The sequence below is a fragment of the Falco punctatus genome (genome assembly GCF_963210335.1).
Source record: "Falco punctatus genome assembly, chromosome: 15".
NCBI classification, from domain to species: domain Eukaryota; kingdom Metazoa; phylum Chordata; class Aves; order Falconiformes; family Falconidae; genus Falco; species Falco punctatus.
Genome location: NC_137595.1, coordinates 17,763,510 through 17,783,857, shown reverse-complemented (window position 1 = coordinate 17,783,857; position 20,348 = coordinate 17,763,510). Strand labels below are relative to the sequence as shown.

Sequence of the window (20,348 nt, the reverse complement as noted above, 5' to 3'; positions counted from 1 at the left end):
CTTTGATTTATTTTCAGATAGAGAAGTGGTAGGAGCCGCTGACAGGATCAGGAGGTTGGTGTGCCGCCTTGTTTCCCCACTTCAGCCGTTCCAGCCTACATGGCCACTTCTGTATGTTGATGCCTACAATATTCTCTGAAGTTTTGGCATCGGTCGAACTAAGCCGGTCCCACAACTGCAAAAAACTATGTAGCGGACACTCAATCAAAAAAACCCCATCTACTGCACTTAGCCCAGCATAGTGTAAACTACGTAATATTTCTTAAAATCCTCTTAACAATCTTTGCCACTTACAGTAAAATACCAAAAGCAATAATTATAATGAACTAAAGGGAGATCAGGAGAGATCAAAGCCATCCCTCTAGCAACCTAAATCCTTGAAAGCAGCAGGTAATTTGTTAGATTTAATTCTCAGGATTTAGCCCATGCCCCAGGCTATAAAGACAGGTTAAAATAATGCCAGTGGTCCTCTGCCGGTCTGGCCTGGGGGTGATTCTTTGTGATCCCAGGTCTGGTGGGATCAGTTTATTTCCTAGTCACGGAAGCATGTATTTGGATGACTTCAGTGCCAGTGAAATAACGGAGCGAGTCCCCCCTGTAGTCCTCTGAGCGGTCTCAGGTTTCCAAGAAGAAAACAAGTAACAAAACAAAGCCGAGCTGAATTATGCAGCAAGGGGGAAGAAATCCTTCCCGGTACACGCGGGCAGGCAGTCCAAGGCATGAAGCATTAGACAGGTATGTGATCAGCAGGCAGCAATCAAGTCCTTCCAAGGGATAACACCCCAGGCTCAGCACGGGTTTTCCTTTGAATATAGCCGAGTAGTCTCTCTCCGTGCCCTGTGTACTCTTCTGCAGGAATATCAACACATAACTGTGTGTGTCTTGTACTCCAGCATAACACAAGTCCTTGTCGAAGTAGTACAATTAATGATTTTTTATTTTTTTATATTATTTCTTTTAATTCCTCAGGACAGTACTTCCCAACTACTTGATTTTATCTTAAGTTCCTTACCCTGCCTTCTGCTTCTGAAGGTGATTCTGTGTTGGACCATGCTCTTCCAGTTTGTCACTCACCGATTTAACTCAAGACAGAGCCCGGCACATCTGCAGTGGCACCGTGCAGTTCCCTTTCTGTACTGCTTTTCTCTCTGCATTAAAATGTCTGGAATTTATAAGATTTCAATTTAAACTTTAAAAACTTTGCTTGGTATATACAGTGACAGCATTTGTCACTACAAATGCTTTTAAGAATGTTCATATACAAGCGTTCCAAGATATAAATTATCATTGTTTAAAATCTGTCAAGGGAAGAATCTTGCCACAACTAAATATGTAACACTGACATTTGGAATCAGAGCAGACATGATTATTTGGCTCACGCTTGTAGTGCTATCAGCTGCTTTCTGAGAGGAAGGAGGAGGAAACATTTCTGTGGCAGGTTAATTGCAGAATAACAAGCAAATTCTGTCTCTTGACACTAATTATTCTAAATAAATTCAAACTACATGGAACCTTTTTATAACAAAGCCATTCTTTTCACAGAACAACTTTTAGTCTAAGTGGAAGTAGAATTGCAATTGGCATATTGTGATGTATTGCAACAATTCAGGACTTTCATTCCACTTGACGGCAAGTGGTGTTCTACAATGCCCAGGTAGAGAAATTCTTCTGAGTGCAATGAAAGAGGTACTGCTGTCTTCCTGAAACAGCTTTTCTGGTTTCTTAGCAGTTGGCTCATGAAAATCAGGAAGAAGGAAAACAAGTTTTAATTCTTGAAAGCCATTTTTGCGCTAGGCAGATCTGCATGGCCTGTAAGCCAGGTGATGCTGTATACGGTCATCAGAGTGGGGTGCTTGCTCTTCTTCTTTCCCACTGTTACCTTTCTGGTGGCTGTTCTTAATGTAAGTGAAGGCCGTTTTGCCATCACTACAAACACCTGAATATCTCAAAGGCTGTTTTCTTACGTGTATTTAATGTGCCACTTTAGCCTTTAATTCAGCTCCCTTGCAATATTTTATGATAGATTTCAGAACCGCACTGGTGGGACCTGGGAACGGACATGGCATGCTATTATTAAAAGCCTCAGCTGAAATCGGTCAAAAGATAAAGACTTCTGCATGTCATTGCTTGTCTGTTTTAGACCCATTGCCCTACTATATGCAAAGCCACCATTTGCAGTCCCCACCCCAACCAAATAAATGGTCTTGCAAGTAACTGCTAAAGAAGGAGGCAGCCACACTGGCTGAGGTCTGTACCGGGGGATGAAATCTCGTATTCGATCCAGCTGATGAGTGATATTAATATAAAGTGATTACGTTTGGTATCAGTGCAAAGTCTGCTTGAAGTCTGGAACTGCTGTTTGTTACATGTTTCTGTAATTCCATGCAGAGCTATGTACCCTGGACTGCGGGAGCCACGGTGTCTGTTCCAGAGGGATATGCCAGTGTGAAGAGGGCTGGGTGGGACCAACCTGTGAAGAACGTACCTGCCACTCTCACTGTGCTGAACACGGCCAGTGCAAGGACGGGAAGTGTGAGTGCAGCCCTGGATGGGAAGGGGACCACTGCACCATCGGTAAGTGGGGTTTGTACCTTGAGAAGTAAAACACGTCAGGTCTTAACCAGTTATACAAAGATCTGCCGTAGGCATCAGTCTGACTGAGGTCGTTTTGGAAGAAGAGACCCGGAGTCAGGGCAAGTGTAAAAAGGTGCCTCTGCACGGATGGTGCACTCTGCTTGTCCCGCAGAACAGCAGCTCAGAGCAGCTTTCTCTTCATAGGAAATAACATTGCTGAATTAATTTTTTAAAAAAGCACAAAAACACACAAAAGAAAGCTATCGCAGTCCTAACATACCTTTGGGTTGCGTTCATGTGTGAACTTTGGGTCAGGAAGAAAAAAAAATGTTTGAGAAATACAAGGTGTGAGGGGATGAAGCTATTATTCAGCTCAAGTAATTCTTGCTTTAAAACTCTTACCTTCATGTCTGAGGATTTACATATTTTACTTATTACTAGAGGCGCGGTTTCTATAGCTGGCTTCTAACAATATTCCCAACAAGGTAAAGCTTTCAGATCTTTTTAGAAGTCATTACTCTACTATACAAATGCAATAGTTATATTTTTAATGAAATACCACAGCTTTTTTTAAAGTCTAATAGTGTTTCTCCCTAAAATGTCCCAGAGCAAGATTATTCATAAACATTTTAATTGTTTGTAATAGCAGGGTATATAATTTTTAAAGGCAAGCAGCATAAGCTCTCATAATTGCTTCGTGAAAAAACATAGACTGCTTTATCTTAATCATTTTAAGATAGTTCTTTCATTGACGTTAGAATTCAATAAATCAAATTTGCTAAATCAAGAATTAGGTTTGTGAAGGGGGAACGGCCTGATTTTCTAAACATAAAGCAAATCCAGAAAAGGACCAAAATAATGAAGATAAATAGAGCTGTTCTTCAAATGGTGGGCACTGCCAGGCATGACCCAAGCTGTCCTCTGCATGCTTGTCATCAAATGGAGAGCAATCACACGCACAGTGTTCAGTAGCAGGAATAGATGTGACTGCAGTAAGAGAGAGACACTTTATATCTAGCCAACAGGTGGCAAGCCACGAGCAAACGGTGGCTGTATTTTCATTTGGGTACAGAAGTTCAATCCATCTCAGTTTTGTTCTTTTCTTTTTTAAGCTCACTACTTAGATGCTGTTCAAGGTAAGTTTTTCGTATCAGCACTGCGAAAAAATGATGAAAAGATACAAAAGTATTGGGAATGGGACGGTTTGTGTAACTGTTTGGTCTAAGCTCTGTGCTGCTAAGTTGCCAGAACAGAGAAAACATTTGTTTATGGAGATATAGATATGTGGAGATTCATATAAACATACAGAGAGAGGTTTACAGAAGAAAGTGCAGTTTTTAACAAATAATGTGCTCATCTCATTTGGAGAGTCATAGCAATGTAAGCATGTTTTCTGCGGCCATCTGATGTGCTATGTTAGGCAAATCAGTTTTTTGCTCTGGCTGTAAGGACAGAGCTGAGGACTTGCTCAAAAAAATCTGTGTTGATCCTGTCTTCCGTGAGAACAAAAAAATGTTTTTATTATTTTTTTTAACATTTGTGCTTGAAGCAAGTTTCTTTTGATAGAGAAGCACACTTTCTTAAAAGCTGTCTATGCTAGATGTGATATGGTTCTCCTCAAATCATTTGATACAAGAGTAACATTTTATGTTGTGTTGTGTATGGTGCTGCTCATTTCATTTGCGTGCCTGGCCGCAGGTCCTGCTTATTCATGTCAGCGCAAGTTCCTTCCCCGCGTTTGACAGCAGTCCCTCTGTCCTCACCGTGCCGTGCAGAGCAGTGATGCGCATTGCTCCTTGCAAAAGTGCTGCTAGCTGACATATCAAACTCTAACCAGTATTCCAGAAAGACCTGGGTGTTTACTTTGTATTTGTTATTTCTTCAGAATTAGATGATAATGAAATCATGTAGACATTCATTACAATTCTAGTCTTAGAGGACAACCGCAGACAGCAGCAAAATATGATCATATACAAGAAATGAATGAACTCAGCAGCACAGTGACTTGATGTGGAAAAACACCCCTGTTACCCAGAACAGCGCTCTCACGCTGCCCTTTTCCCCAGCGGCTGAAAGAGGCAAATAATTGGCTTTTGTATTGTATCTGGTGGTTGCCAACCTCATGCTACTTTAGAGCAGCAACTTCCAGAATTCCGGTGTGTGAAAACGGTGCTGCCTGTCTCCAGCTCTGCCGAGCAAGAGGGTCAGATCTGCCAGTGCCCCTGTTTGCAGATGTTTTGATAAGCTGCGCCGAGGGTGAGAAGGAGAGGGATGATGAGTCTGGTGTGAAGTCCCCAGGAAACGTGCTGCATGCCGGGCTGTAAGTCACAACCTGACGGAGCAGTCGTACAGATTCTCTGACTCTGGTCAGCTCCTCCAAAGTCCATTTGGAGCATCTTGGGGCCACCAAACACATACGCAGACTGAGGCCTCTTCTTTCTCCCTCAAAAAAACCTTGTCTCTAACACGTAAGCGTTGATGCTCACTACCAAGTACAGAACAGCTCCCAGCTCCTCTGTGTCCCTGCTGGCAAAAAGAAAGGAGCCCTCTTAGAAGGGATGCCACTTGTGCTGTTAAGCTTATTGCTGAGCTTTATCCATTGTCCTTTGGCTCCATGTGTGACATGGCGAGGATTTGACAAATGTCTGAGCTGGCACTAAACTAGGCAAGCAGATGGACACGGGTGTACCCATCCAAGAGACAATTCCTCTCACTTGTATAGGCAAGAGACCTAGCTGAGAACGTCCTAATTACTATTGATTCAGAGCTTACAAGTATGTAATCCAAAGGATGCTACAGTCATTGTTTCAGTTTTGATCTCGAATCAGAGCCACTCAAGGGCAAGTGTTTGTCATATTTGAATTGGCTGTAATGGGAAGGAAGTGGAACTGGACGTTGGAAGGGAATGCTCCCTCGTTTGCCTTCTGTAGAAAGAGTTGGACTCCAACTTAAATCAAATTCGCTTTTTCTCAGTCAGCTGAGTATTTATGAACAGAATAAAAAGGTCCCTGCAATCTGTAGGATTATGTCCATAAATGCCAATTTGTCATTTAAACGTTTTCCATGTCTGTCTTTGATATAAACATTGATTATGTCTATACCTTCCTTTGTGATCTACAACTTATTCAATAAGTAGAGAAAGAGCTGGACACAGCAGACTGTTAAATATCTTCTTGTAAGTTTACTCACTTTTTTCCTGCACACAAAATGTTACACACGAAAAAATCCTCGTTCCTCATTGAGAAATGACTTTCGGGCAAGCAAAGGAAGGGACCAGGCTGGGGATTTTTTGATATTTGGGCAAAAATATAAATGACTTGCAAGGGACCTGTGACCATTTAAAGACAGCAAGTATAATGCTACATGAAAGAATGTTAAAGAATAATTACAACTGTAAAAGAAGAGAAGAAAACTCCTCCATGAAGGCTTCTTTTTTACATTTTCTTTTCTAGATGGCTGCCCAGGTCTGTGTTATGGAAATGGGAGGTGCACTCTCGATCAGAATGGATGGCACTGTGTTTGTCAAGTGGGCTGGAGTGGCTCAGGATGTAACATTGTCATGGAAATGGTGTGTGGAGATAACCTGGACAATGATGGAGGTACGATACATAATTCATGTCTCCGTGTTTATTTGTTACATACCTGATTGCCATTTGAGTCTATAGTTTTGGTGTATGTTTTTTCTTTTTATCGCAGATTGTCAATGTTTGTCTGTTTGCTCGAGACAGTTGTTCCACTGACTTCATCTGAAGCAGTGCAGTGAGGGAACAGACCCTTGTGCTAGATGTTATTCAAGGCAGAAATTATGTATGTGCCATGCCTATCATTCCAGTACTTGAATTTTTTCATTAAAAAAAAGTACAAACCCAAACAAAAACAAAAAAAAAAAAAAAAAAAAGGAAGGTGTGGCAAGTAATTTCTTCTATCGCCTTTCTGCTCTACCTCATAACTGTCATCTATTTCAGAAAAGACAGCTGATGGATACCCAAATTAAAAAAACTCTGTGCCTGTCAAAATGTATCCAGAGTTGTGTTTTATCTTAACATTAAATGAATACATTTGCAAGTGTAAAGAATGCTTTTAGAGACACTTTTTTAACATTAATCTCTTTCTCAATGTTTCCACTGAGACGAAGCGCAGTTCTTGCAGTTGTCTGGACCTACATTTGAACAATTGTTGAGTAAGCTGGTGGAGAAAGTATGTAGAAGTAGTTGTTGAAAGTATCACAAACTGCTAAAATAATCCTTCTAAAATAATCCTGTACTAAAATAATCATTCACTTTTTTCCACCAGTTGAACCAGGTCCTTCGGCACTAGGTGCTCCCAACCTCAGACCTCTGTAGTCTTGATTCCTTCTAAAACTGTCTAGGTTTGGGGTTTGCTGGGAAAAAAACAGTTCTTTTGTAAATTAATCTCTGCCTCCTTTCCAGCAGTTCATCCTAATACACGAACTAGTGCGTTTTTTTCAAGAAAACCATCCAGGCTCTATTTCAAACTTACCGCTGGCAGAAAAGCCACAACATTGCTCTCTGATTTTTCTGGGAGTTAATTATTTTCCCTGTCTATTTTAGGAATACTCATTTACTGGGTCGTCAAGAAGGACTGTTGCTGTCCTCTCCTTTACTTACTACCATCTCGCACAGTGTGCTTTCCCCCACACTTGGAGCTGACAGCTTTCTCATTCAGACTGTGAATACACCTGCCCCAAGCACAGATACTTTTTTTTTTTCCTTAGATTGTACACTGAGTTGTATCGAAATATCTATTATCTTACTGTGTCGCACTTACAGGCCATTTCAGTGTCTTGGGTGAGATCTCATACCCCGCTGTGGTGTCAAACCTTAGTATACCGATTGTCTGCTTTGTTCTAGGTCATTGATAAATTAAGCTTGATTTGGGGCCAAGAACTGAGGTCATGGTGGGACCTCAATAGAAACATTCTGACTCAGTGATGATTCCTCATTTACAGATATATTTTGAGACCTTCTGATTTTGTATCCTGTGGGCTCTAAGACCATGCTGTCCTTTGGCAAAGGCTTCCTCAATTCTGAACCCCTTTCAAAATCACCTTTATTCCTCTCTCGTCCTTCCTTTTCCACCTTCTTTCCAAGACGTCTAACAACCACCTCTCTGCACACTCTCTCTGCTCTTCTGCACTGGTGTGTATCCCTCTCACACAGGGTCCCACAGCTGGCATCGCTGCCCCCCGTGTGCTCTCCCATCTGTCTGGCGCTCTCCCCTGCTGTCCGAGCCACTGACTCACTCGCCTGCACTCTTAAATCTGTCCACAAACCCCCTGTTTAGCCTGTAATGTATGTAAAGCATTTTCTGATACACTCTGTGAACTGGCTCTGTGTAAACTGCCCTGTATTGTGATTTTAGGTGCTTTATATTCTGCAGTAACAGTGAGTTATTGAAAGAGCTGGCAGTTTTAACTCTAAATCTCCTTGAATTTGTCAGTTTAAGGCAGACACTTAACATCATTTCACTGCAGGTTTTAAAAGTAATTTTCTTTTTCCTTTTTAATGGCAACATAACATGGACTAGGACAGCTCTGTTGACATTACAATTAGAGATAAGTGCAGAGAGAAATATTTAATTAATCTGACGACTACAGATGGGCTAAGTGTAATTATGTTTCCTTCACAATCAATTTTATATAAGAAAAGAAAATTATGGCTACATATTAAAACCACTTCTCTTTATACATTAAGTTCATAGGACCTGATCTGGCATAAGCATAAATTAGAAAAATTCCCCTAAAGTCGTGGAGTCATACCAATGTTACATTAATGTGAAATCAGAAGCTGATTCCTAGTGTTTCAGGGTTTGTAGACATACACAACAGGAAAAATAGAAATTAGGAAGAAGACATGACGCTACCTGTTCAGTCCCATGTGCTGCGAGGTTGTGCCTTAGAGGATGAGAATATTACGGTGGCATAATGAGTTACCATCCATCAAGCTAAGTAACTGGATTAGGTTCATAAAGGTGGAACTATTAATGTTTTCGCCTGCAGTTGCGGTGAGTTAAGAGCATGTACTCAGCGGAGTTACAGAAACTCACCCGGCAGGTAGTGACTTCCTAAGCCATTAGGATGCGATCACCTTCAGTCAGTGACACAGAGCCCAGGGGACCGTGCTCCAGGCCCTAGCAAAGGTCTTATTCATTCCAGTTGGGTTTAAATCAAACATTTGTATTTCAGTCCTTAGGAAGTGTTTTGTGCTTCAAGTTCATTAGGAGGAAGTCATAACCAAAGAACAAAGCTGTAGTAAGGCTGGACAATTATTATGTCAAGCAAACTAACTTCAAGAGTTAGGCAGAGTGATAATTTTGTGTGGTTTCCAGTTGATTTATTATATGGTACTTTCACAGACTGAAAAACTGATATTATTACTATATAAAAATACATTCAAATACATGGTAGAAAAAGCATGTTAGAAAATGAAGTATTTTATCAGTTCCAGCTGTAGGGATCAAATAATGTTGGGGTTTTTTTATTATTTTTTTGGCATGAGTAATGTAATTACAAAAAAATGTAAATTTGGCAAATTTAATTGGCATGAGGAAGTGTTAATGTTATTGTTTGGTCCGTAGTAACAGCACAAAAGCTTTGGGAGGGAGGAAGTCTCAGATTTTTTGGGGACGTGTTAGTGTGAAGGTGAGCCACGTGCGTTTCCACAGGTGCCCCGGTTCTGCAGGAGCTGAAGCACCGATGCGGTGGTCTGACCCCAGCAGCAGCTAAACACCATGCGGCCGCTCACCCCCTCCCCGCCACTTGGTGGGATGGGGAGGGGAATCGGGAAATGGTCAAACTTGTGGGTTGAGAAAAAAAATTGAATAATTGAAATAAAGTAAAATATAGTAATAATAATTGTCATGAAAAGGGAGATAACAAGATGAGAGAGAAAGATAAACTCAGGGGAAAAAGCCAAACAAGTGGTGCACAATATAGCTTAGCACCTGCTGAGCGATGCCCCCCCCCAGTTTATATACTGAGCGTGGCATTCTGTGGTATGGAATATCCCTTTGGTCAGCAGTCCTGGCTGTGTCCCCTCCCGGCTTCTTCTGCCCCCACCTTTCTCGCTGGCAGGGCCTGAGAAACTGCAAACTCCGTGACTTGGTGTAAGCATTACCTAGCCATGACTAAAACCATCGGTGCGTTATCAACATTATTCTTATCCTAATTCCAAACCACAGCACTATGCCAGCTACTAGGAAGAAAATGAACTCTATCCCAGCCAAAACTAGGACAACTGAGTTCCCCATCGGGACAGTTATCTCTTTAGCAAGGTTAAACAATGCAAAAATACTTTCTTGAGCAGGAAGGCTACTATTTCTTTTAAAGCTCCATTAGTACACACTGTACTTGTGCGCTGGCTGTACAATAACTGCCTTGCCCATTCCATTTCATAACTCTCTGCTAGCTTTTTCCTGCTTGCAGACTTAAGGGCATGTTTACCTGTTCAAATATCACTACAAATATCATTGAAAAGGTCTTAGCATTATAACAGATGCATGACGGCATGGTTTGCACTTGCTCTTGCGGAGTGCATCTGCAGTCTGTTAGCCGTGTGATGTCCGTTAAATAATGCCAAGAAGTCAAGCAGGTGTCCTTTGCAGCAGGGCCTTTCCCTCACCGTGGCTTGCTTCCGCATCACATTATTCCCCATTTCTCATTCTCCTTTCATTGTCATGACTGATGTGATTTCATTTTCAGTTTATAAAATGACCATTCAGCTCATCTGAGCAGGTCATTTTCTCTTGTCCTGCCATTATTTAGACTCATTTGGAAGCTTCAGTAGCTCCAGGAGACTGCCTGAAAGCTCTGCCAGGGCGAGTGCCTGCATCCCGGGCACAGGGAGGCAGAGCCTGGGATGTGCAGGCACTGGGCACCAGCTTGCAGGTCACCCCCCACCCTGCCAAGCTGCAGGTTACCCGCTATCCTGACATCTATGTCAGGTCTTCATCTTAAGCTGGAAGTTGCAGCCTGTCACTCACGCCCATTTCTTTGTTGCGGATCTCTCTTCAGTTTGCCCGGATCTCTTGTCATCGTTTTCTTTTTCTTTCGTGAATCAATCCTGACTGTTTGTTTTTAAGGAAAATACTATTTACTACAAGCTTTGAATTCTCTTCTAAATACCCCTTCAGTCACTTCAGACAGTTATTGTAGCTTTCTCCAAGCTTTCCCAAGCACAAAAAAATATATGACTCAGCATAGCCTTGGGCTGATAACCAGCGCTGCTAAAATATTGATGTATTTCTGACCCATCCATTGGCATTTTAATAACCTATCCATCACAGAGATATTGAGTCCATATATAAGTAATATGCTATTATTACACAATATAAATAATACTGATGGGAATGGCTTTCATTGTTGCTGAGCAGCGAGGGCTCCCCGGGGATACTTAGAGTTTCTGAAAAACCCTGATCTATTTGCATTCTCCTGCACGTGGAAGGCCAAACACCACTGGTACTCACTGGGTAGGACACTCTGCAGCCTTCCCACAGGCACACTGGTGGGTTTCCAGCGTCCTTACACAGTTCCTAGTTAACAACCTCAGAGCCTGCTGCATGCCTTGTGTTCCAGCTGAAATCTGCGGAGCGGTCTGGGTAAATGCATACAAATAAGCATCAGAGACTCGTGATGGTTGCTACTGCTCAGTCCCTTCTGAAGTTACTCTTTGATTCAGTTTGCTTAGATTCCTGGCAACCCTAATTGGACTTAACTGAGCCTGTGGTGAAACAAGTTGGCACAGGCATTGTTTAATGCTTGTTTGAAATCTGTAAAAGAAAGCAAGCACGGATAAGTTGAAGGCTCCTGTGGATATTTTATTATTATTATTTTCACAAACAACAATAGTTTTGAACCGTTGATCATGCAAGTGCACCGACAATTTCAAATCCTTCAAGTGCTGGGAGTCATGGTGTTGAGGTTTTGTAGGTTGTACTGCATAAGGAGTTCAGAGAACAAAATCTGCTTACTGCAAGGGGAAACTTTAAGCCTATTTTTCACTTTCTATGAAAACATTCTGGCCGTAGTTCTTACAGCTCCGTTGCTGGCTGGCACTCACCAGGATCAGTGCACTGGAAGTGGGAGAGCGCTTACACACGCACCTCTGGGTTGCTCTGCAGCAGTGAAAATGAAGGTCATTTATCACTTATACTTAGTATATTGCTTAGAGTTGGATTTGATTTTCTTGGCTGAGCAAGTACCTGTGTTAGTATGTGTGTTTGTGAGCATTCCTGAGTACCTGTGGGTGCAGGCACCATGGAAGCATGTACACCACTCCTTGTAGTATATCTGGGTTTGGCATTAACCATAAAATTTCAAACCCATTGTAGTTAACGTTAGTAGTGTCTTCTCCATGTGTGACAAAAGCTTGAAGGGGTGAGAACCCTGCTCTTTTACTGAATTTAAAACCAGAAGAATAGCAATTTTAAGTATTGTTGTTGACTATTTGTGTTTTGCTTGCCAGAACCTAATGATAGCGAATGGTTGATTAAAATAACTAACCCAGTAACATGGGAGGTAGAGTCTGATTGAATCTGTCGTTTTCATAGCCAGTTAATAAAGCATCCTAGTGGTTTAATAGAAAAGGAACCACTGTGAAAGTTATTGCATGCTGCACTGGTGAGCTGGGGAAGCCACCACTGCCAAAATTAGAAGTGTTTTGTTCTTTGCTTTCCTCACCAGTGACCTTACCCAGTGCCTCTGGAATGTCCTCAGGTGTTCTGCTAGCTGGACACTTTGTACTAATTGTGAACACTGATCCATTTTCAGCAACATGAGTTATTGTGATGTTCCCATATTTGCCACCATGTATTGTAAGTAGTTTTAAGAGTAGCTGAGAAGACTAGAAAAGCCAAGATGTGAAAAGTAGATGGCACAGGGCTGTTCATATCAGGCCCAAAAGATGTGACTTCTTCCATACTCTTGCTGTTAGCTTAGAGCTGACCAAATGCGTTTTTCTTTTCCCGCGCTACTTCCTTTTATTGAGGATTTAATATATATATTATGCAGCGTATGGAAAGCTCAAATACCACACACGCGAAATCCAGTTACTGTACAGCATCTCCCAAACATGGCAAGAGATATATTGCTGGAAAGTAACTAACAGCGAGGTGGGGCCGTGACTCCACTGCCAGCCTGGCTGGCTGCTGGAGGTGGTCATCCACAGAGGGGAGAGGTTGCTGCATAACGTGTACGTCAGGGAATGTGCTGTGCCCAGCACGGACTGAGCCTTCCATGGCTGCAGCAGAAACGTAGCTGAGGATGTGATTTCATCACACTTGTGGCATTCTTTCCATCATATTAAATAAGCAGAAATTATCTGTAAATGTATAAGCAAAAAAATATATTTTGTTTGATGGAAAACATTGTGTGATTCCATTGACACAAACTCCTGACGCAAGAAATATTACTGTCATTCCTTGTAAAAAGCTTCCTGAAAGGATCCCTTCCCCAGCAAGGAAATGGGAAAATCTTTTCCTAACTCTGCAAGCTACGGTGATGCAGAGAGGAATGAGGTGACTGAAAACACAGCAACTTGTTCTGGCATGTGCTGCCTTTTCTTTGAGATTGTTTAAATTATTTAAGAGTGCTATGAAGTGCTTTTTTTCCTCAAGTCCATCTTTGTGAATTCTATTTTAGCAGTAATACTAGAAATATTTTAGTTGTCTAATTTACTTACAAAAACAAAAATCCCAGTTCATCATTAGCACTTGCATACAAAATGAAGTACCTTGAAGATGTGAAACCGTAACCTCAGATTCATCAAAATGTGAATCACTTTATTACATAATCCGTAGTGCACCATGAAGGTGCCTGTCTGCCTTTTATAGAAAATAAATTTTAAAAAATGCTAATAGCAAATCAAAATCATTTACGCCTCCGTAATACATTTTAGTCTGTACCTATGCTGTGATGCACTTTGTGGTAATTGACAGTAAAAACTTCAGTGTATGGGCTCCCCTGCTGAATGAATTACGGTTTTTGCTGTTTGTAGTAGTTTGTTCATTCTCCTGACTGTTGTCTCCTGAGATTATGAAAGAAACCCTGCTGTTTTCTTAACACGGTGAGTTTTTTAATAGTTGGTTCCTGATACGACAGCTTAACTAAAAACTGTGACCACTGGTTGAGAGTTGACTAATGTATTTGTAGCATTTTCAGGTGAATGAGTTTGATGTTATGGTTTATAAACAGGATTCTTTGTTTTTCTGGGTTATTCTGATGGATTAAAAATCTCATTTCAGATAGGATTGGCTTGTTGAAAATGTTATCCTCACATGCACTTACTAATGTGTTTTGCATTACCACAAACTGCCTCCATATGTAACTTTTGATTCTGTACCAGTTTGTTTTACCTGCTTCATTTTAATAGCTATCATGCTGAATTACAGTAGTTTCTTTTGGGGGTTTAGATTTGGGGATTTTTATTTTTCATTTGTATGGCCTAGGTTAAACTAGACTTAAATGAGCCTAAAGCAGAACAAAGATTTTATTTTGGCTTTGAAGTTCTGTATTTGCCCCAGAACAGGTGTTTTATTCTTTTACTTCAGCACAAAGTTTGAAAAATATTTTTCAGTTTTACCCAAGTTGATTTCTTTTCTAAATGTTGTTTGATTGTTTGGAAAAAAGTTAGAAGTACTCAGACAAATCCAGTTATTCTTAAATGCAGACACCCAGTGGCCTGAAATATGAGGCATTCAGGGTCCATAGAAGAGCTGGCGCTGCGCCTCCTGGCTCACTGCCCATGGAGCATCTTCTCTGAGCTCAGCATCTTTCTTCTTTTTCATTCATTAGGTGACAACCGATTTCAATGAAAAAAAAACAAAAACAAAACAAAAAAAAAAAAAACCAAAAAAAACCAAAAAAAACAACCAGCGTGAGAGAGAAGCCGTGAATGATAACCTGTAACCTAGAAGACTGCTACTTTCCTACTTTGAGTTAACATTCATATTTTGGTTAACAGTTTCTTCCTCTGACAAGTTTGTAGCCTTTGCTCCAGAGGCTGTAAGCTGCTCCTGGCGCATCCAGCGCTTCATACATCCGTGGTGCCGTTAGGACAAATACCATTCTCGCCATGGGTTATTGGGATAACCTTCTGGGACTTCAAGCCCACGCTAAGGGGAAGCCCAGCTTTTTGGAGCCCTGACAGCCTGGGGAGGCATATGAAGCCAGGTGCAAGTACTTCAGACTAAAATAACTCCATTAGCAGAACCTGGAAGAGTTTCTAAGAGAGTCACCTTGCTGACAAGTAAACTGCAAAGAAAAGGTGAAAATTGAGGCTGACTGGAAGATGGAAAAACACTTTCCCTTGACTTGGTTTCTTTTTGCATCCAGCTTGGATGCACGGTATTACCAGGCATGTAAGCTGTTGACTGAAGCAGAGGAGAATGAGGACTCTATTAAAGAAAGCGGAGTATTTAATTGTTATTTTTATAGTTACTGCTTTTCTAAGCAAATCTTCATATCCAAATATTTCTGTGACTTTTCACTTTTATTTCTTACATAAATGGGAGAATCAGGTCAGCTCAGTTCCCACATCTAATGGCTTGTTGACAAGGAAAAAATTAATCAGAATAGCTACTGTGGAATAAATTACTCCAAAATAGCTTCCCTGTGGACGCCGTTATTCTGAAATAAGTGTGCCTTTTTTCTGATTAGTACTTATTCTGCCAGACCAATGTTTGTCAAGTTTCCCAAGTAGACAGCAGTCAGCCTGGAGAAATTAGTGCCTTCCAGAAAGTACATTGACTCCTTGAACAAGACTTGTCACTGCCATAACCATTCCACCGGCGGGGAGCAGCCCTGAGGGGCCATGTCTGACCACAAGCCCCCTGCACCCTCTGCAGTGATTTTCACCTGTATAAAGCAAAAGCAAGAGATTTTGATTTCTTTATCACCTTTTCAAGTCTAGTAGAGTTCTTTAACATTTGCAGTCTTGAAGAATCTACTAGAAATCTGCTGCTTTTCAGTTCGCTTATTAAGAAGATAGTTTCATTCCTTGGACAAAAAAGAGGAAGCAATAAGAGGAGATTATTTTTTTTTCCTTGCAGTTCCAAGCTTGCTCTTCAGGTTCCAGCCAAAAAAAGTTCGTTTGTTTTTTCATCAGAACACAATGAAAAACCCTCTGGTTCATATCATGAATTCCTCCGTCCACTTCCCAGGTGGTTTTGGTTGGACTGGAGCCCCTTCTTGTTTCAGCTCACTGATTTCCTAGCAGATCTCCGTAGCTTTCTAGGTTTGCCTGAAGGTGAAGGGACTGCTACACTTCAAGTCCATAAACTCGGCGCTGCTCTGTGAAGTTGTTCTCCCATCACTGGCAAATGCCTGTTGTCTCTGGGACTGGGGGAACATGGAAACAACTTAAAGCATGCACTGACCTGTAGCTAAGCCAACTTTGCTGGATCCAAGGGTCTTAGATTATTGTTGCTAGCTACCTAGAGTTGCCCTTGGCTCATTAACACAAGAACTAGCTTGCTCTTTCTGATTTCCCAGATGCAGTAGCAGAGATCTGTTAATATTTTTTGCTTAGCCAAGCAATTACCTTGCTCAAGGTCAGGCAAGAATTTTCAGATTCCAGGAAAGCCCATTTCATTATACTTGTTTGTTCTGTAGAAGAGCTTTTGCTTTCTTTTCAAAGTGAATGTTTTATGCTGTTACTTACTGAGCATTCACACAGTGCAGTGTGCTCCATTGAGAAGAGAGCAGAGCTCACTGAGGGTTGGTCTCACGCCCATTAAAGTCAATGACAAAACTGCAGCAGCTTCCTTGATAACACAGTTTGCCCCGAGGAAGCACGGTTTTACAGGCACCAAAGCGCTGGTATGAACAGAGCATGAAAAGCCAAAGCATGAAGTGAAAATATCTGAGAGTATGTTGATCATTCCGATCAACACAAGGGAAATCCATACAGTGATATGATGACTCCCCGTTTATTCAGACTGACCTTGTTAAAAATACAAAGAGATGTCTTTGTTGAAGGATACAGTGCCTAATCTTGCTTTATATGCATTAGTGTGCTTGTCAATCCAGGCAAGTTAGCAACTACTAAGTCATAAAATAGATGTTTAAGAAGATAGTTTTACCATACCTTATTAAATCTGTTTCTGGCTGAGTATGTAATTTAGGCAATTTGGTCATCTAAGCTACTAATAGAAACAATTAAATGCCAATAGCTCAATTTTAAATTTTGTTTAGGTGCTTAGTTTAGGTGCTCTTCAGTGCTTCACTTTTCATCATAAGCTTTGGAAATTTAAGTAAATTAAATTCACCCACAAATGTTCTTGCAAGTTTTTGCATGAAGGAATGTTGATTTTTCAAAAATAAAAATCTGTTTGTCCTGTTTTTCATACTTGAAAATGGAGGGGTGGGTTTATTTTCACTTTCCAAATGTGCTTTCCTGGTGCAAACATCCATGGAGGAGACTGTACCTACCAGGTCACCAGAACAGAGCCTGCGTCAAGAGTGCGTTTGTATATCACCAAGTACAAAAGGAGCATTGTCACGATTCTGTCCTTTTTGGCTCATTCAAGTATTGCAACCAATAAATGAAAAGTAAACATCCTTGAAGCACTAATAAAACAAGTAATGTAACAAGTACCGTTTTTTTACTACTGTAGTGAGGATGCTTGTGAGAGTTAGATAACATTTCAGACTTCACTGTTTCAGACCGGTGAGCAAGTGTACACCCCGCACAGGTGTGAACAGTCAGCAGTGATAATAAAGGACTATTAGAGATACCAGCTGCACAGTGTGGATCGTGCACCCATCGGACTAACGAGTAGTGTGTGGTGATTTTTTTCTTCTGCCTGCTCTGCAGTGAAGGCAGTCCTGCTCTTCCCTATGCACTTAGTTTGTAGGTCCTGTTTTCTCGTTGTCGTGTGGGGATTTTATGAGGTGATAACAGTGTTAATGACTAGAGAGAAATAACCCTCCTGGACTAAGCATGTACATTAATGCTTTATTGAATTTGAATGTGTCATAATCAGCATGCCTTCCGATTGATTAAATACTGCCTGTGCTCTCCAGTAGTAAACATGGTGCTTTATTCCCAGACTCACTCCATTTCCTGAACTTTCCATTCTCTCCATTTTAGATGGCTTGACAGACTGCGTAGACCCTGACTGTTGTCAGCAAAGCAATTGCTATGCCAGCCCTCTCTGCCAGGGTTCGCCTGACCCCCTTGACCTCATCCAGCACAGCCAGCCGCCCTTCTCTCAGCATCCTCCAAGGCTCTTTTATGATCGAATCAGGTTCCTCATCGGGAAGGAAAGCACTCATGTAATCCCAGGAGATGTCTCATTTGAGAGCAGGTGAGTTTTCTTTTAGATGAAAGACTTTTCTGAATATTGAGAACTGAAGGAAATTATTTATCCGTGGCGGGGGGGGGGGGGGGGGGGGGGACGGGGGGGGGGACACAAAACGGTGATACCTGGATAGCTGAGAATTCTTCACTGGTGATCAAAAAATGCTTAAAAGAATAGCAAAAGTTTTAAGTCCCAGCAGATGAGGATCCTGTTTATCAGATTCTCGTTCCTACCCACCTAGTTCATAAAAACATCACAGCAGCACACTCTGCTACTCTTATTACCAAAACACTGGCTGTTGTGGAAAGTAAGCTATCTTGTACTTGTAAAATAAGTGGCGGTGGGGGAAGCTGAGAGCATTACACTGTAGGTATGTCCAGTGCCAGGAAGCAGAAAGACAAGTCGGGTTCATATGCGTTGTATTCACTCGCTTTTCTGCCCCGTAGAATTTGAGTGGTATTTACCATGTAATAAATTTCACGTCACATATAATCTAGCTGCCTAATTAACAGACATTTTGGGCTTACTACACGTTGATAGACCAGCACAGAGCTTACCATTTTGTACTGCGGTTACTCGTGAGCTGTCGTGCGAACGCGAGAGTGATCGCCGTGTGTGAGATTGGCTTGCCCTTTAACAGGAAAAGACTGCGCAGTAGGAAAGGGGCACTTACTTGCTCAGAAAACCTGGTAACACACAGTTTCGTGAACATTTGAAATATAGGGGCACATAAGTTTTTATGCTGTAGTTCACCTGGGAAGCTATAACTTACCTGCTGACAAAGAGATCCACAAATCATCCGCATCACCTAACTATTACCCTGTCAACCAGGCCTATGCATTAGATAAACCATGTTCCAGTAATAAGGGCATAAGATTTTTTTTTTATTTTCACAGAACATAGCATGTAGGTTACAACCTCAACTGCACTCCATAGCTGCACGCTCATTCAGTGCACTTTCTCTTCGTAACTTCTTAATTTTTAATAAAGTAAATATGTAAACAGAGTCTTTATTGATCTGAAATACCTAAACATTTAATCACTATTAATTATGTAACAGGATGTTATAAATAGGTAGAACAATAGGGCATGAAAATGAACTGGGTGGAAAGCACCCAGCTGCCGGCGGTGGGGTGCCAGTGCCGCCGTGCCTGGTGCGGGTTCCTCACCTGGCTCTCCATGCAGCGGAGCTTACTGCAGTTTAAACCAAAAGTCACCGGTGAAAGATTTTCTTCATCAAAATGTCTCGCAGTGAGGTGTTTTCAGAGAGGAGGTGAGCACTTAAGTCGCCTGTACTGCGTTCTGTGACACTGCAAATGTTAGCAGCCGGATTGCACGTAATCCCATCAACGTGCTTTTATAGGTATAAGGAACTGATCTTTTAAAGCTATCAATGATGGGATTTAACTTGGATTTAAAAGCCTTTTCTGAGTATTTCGTTTCTTTACACTGATATCTGCCGTGCCTTTGAAGAGCAAGGAGCAGCGAAGGCGCGTGTGTGAGCAGCAACCCACCCTCGCCGCAGTGTGGTACTTTACACCACTGAAGAACGCAACTTGTACTTGCATTGGTGCGTCGTTCTCTCTCCAGATATCGTTTCCTCCCACTGTAGAGAAATTACTAGTTAAAGTTCGGTGAGAAGATCATTGGGATTCAGACGAAGCTGGCCGTATCTTTGGAATCAGGGCAGTGCCTGGAGACTTGTGCTGTGCCATGTCTCCTGGGTTTTGTCAACAGTAATCTGCAGTGTACTGGGCACCCCGAGGAGTTCATCAGTCCACACTTTGCTTGATCCTCAAGTCTTCCAGGCTGTTGAAAAATTGCTCATCCATAAGTCAAATATTATTAAAAACTGCCAGAATTTTCCTCAAGGATGAGAGATAAGCAGAGTCTCAGGAGGCAATAGCTTAGCTGTGCTGCCTCTGTTCAGAAATCTTCCTCTGACATTGTCAATCTGACTGTCATCTAGTGTCTGGTCTTCTCCCAGGAATTAAGATTACTGAAAAAAATACAAAAAGACAACTGTTACTACAAAAAAAAAAAAATCAGAAATCTGTGATCTTGCCTATCTGGTACAGACCAAAGAATGCTTGTGGGTTTTTAATCCCCTTTAGGCTATTGCTGAAAAGGTTGTGTCCAGGCAGATGATATTTAACTCATGGCTGCCTGCAGTGACACTTATTTTATAGCATTGGTGGTTCAACAAGAAATTTTGGAAGGATCGGATGAAATAGTGCCATTCATTTATTTCAGAGCACTGGCATACATTTCTAGTGGTGCTCAGATTTTGCAAAGTCCTATCTGGCTGCTGCTTTTTTTTTTTTTCTTCTTTGCAAGAAGCCTCTGAGACCATTAGGAGGATTAAAGAAGAAACATCTATCCCATGTTTTATTTTACGGTACCATAGGTCAGTGGAGCTCCAGCGTGGATGATGTTTGCATGAATCTCACTGTAGA

The 20,348-nt window shown here is 41.5% G+C and overlaps 1 protein-coding gene across 4 annotated transcripts in view; it reads left to right on the top strand.

The window, feature by feature from the left end:
• The window catches only part of TENM1 (teneurin transmembrane protein 1), a 571,145-nt gene that overhangs the window by 463,107 nt on the left and 87,690 nt on the right, over window positions 1–20,348 (top strand). For 3 of the 4 annotated variants that reach the window (XM_080365640.1, XM_080365639.1, XM_080365638.1), the window contains 4 exons: window positions 2,389–2,574; window positions 3,687–3,710; window positions 6,027–6,173; window positions 17,682–17,898. In XM_080365640.1, the coding sequence (XP_080221766.1) occupies window positions 2,389–2,574; window positions 3,687–3,710; window positions 6,027–6,173; window positions 17,682–17,898 (574 nt within the window). The remainder of the gene's footprint in view (window positions 1–2,388; window positions 2,575–3,686; window positions 3,711–6,026; window positions 6,174–17,681; window positions 17,899–20,348) is intronic. The other variant, XM_080365641.1, reaches the window with a different exon arrangement.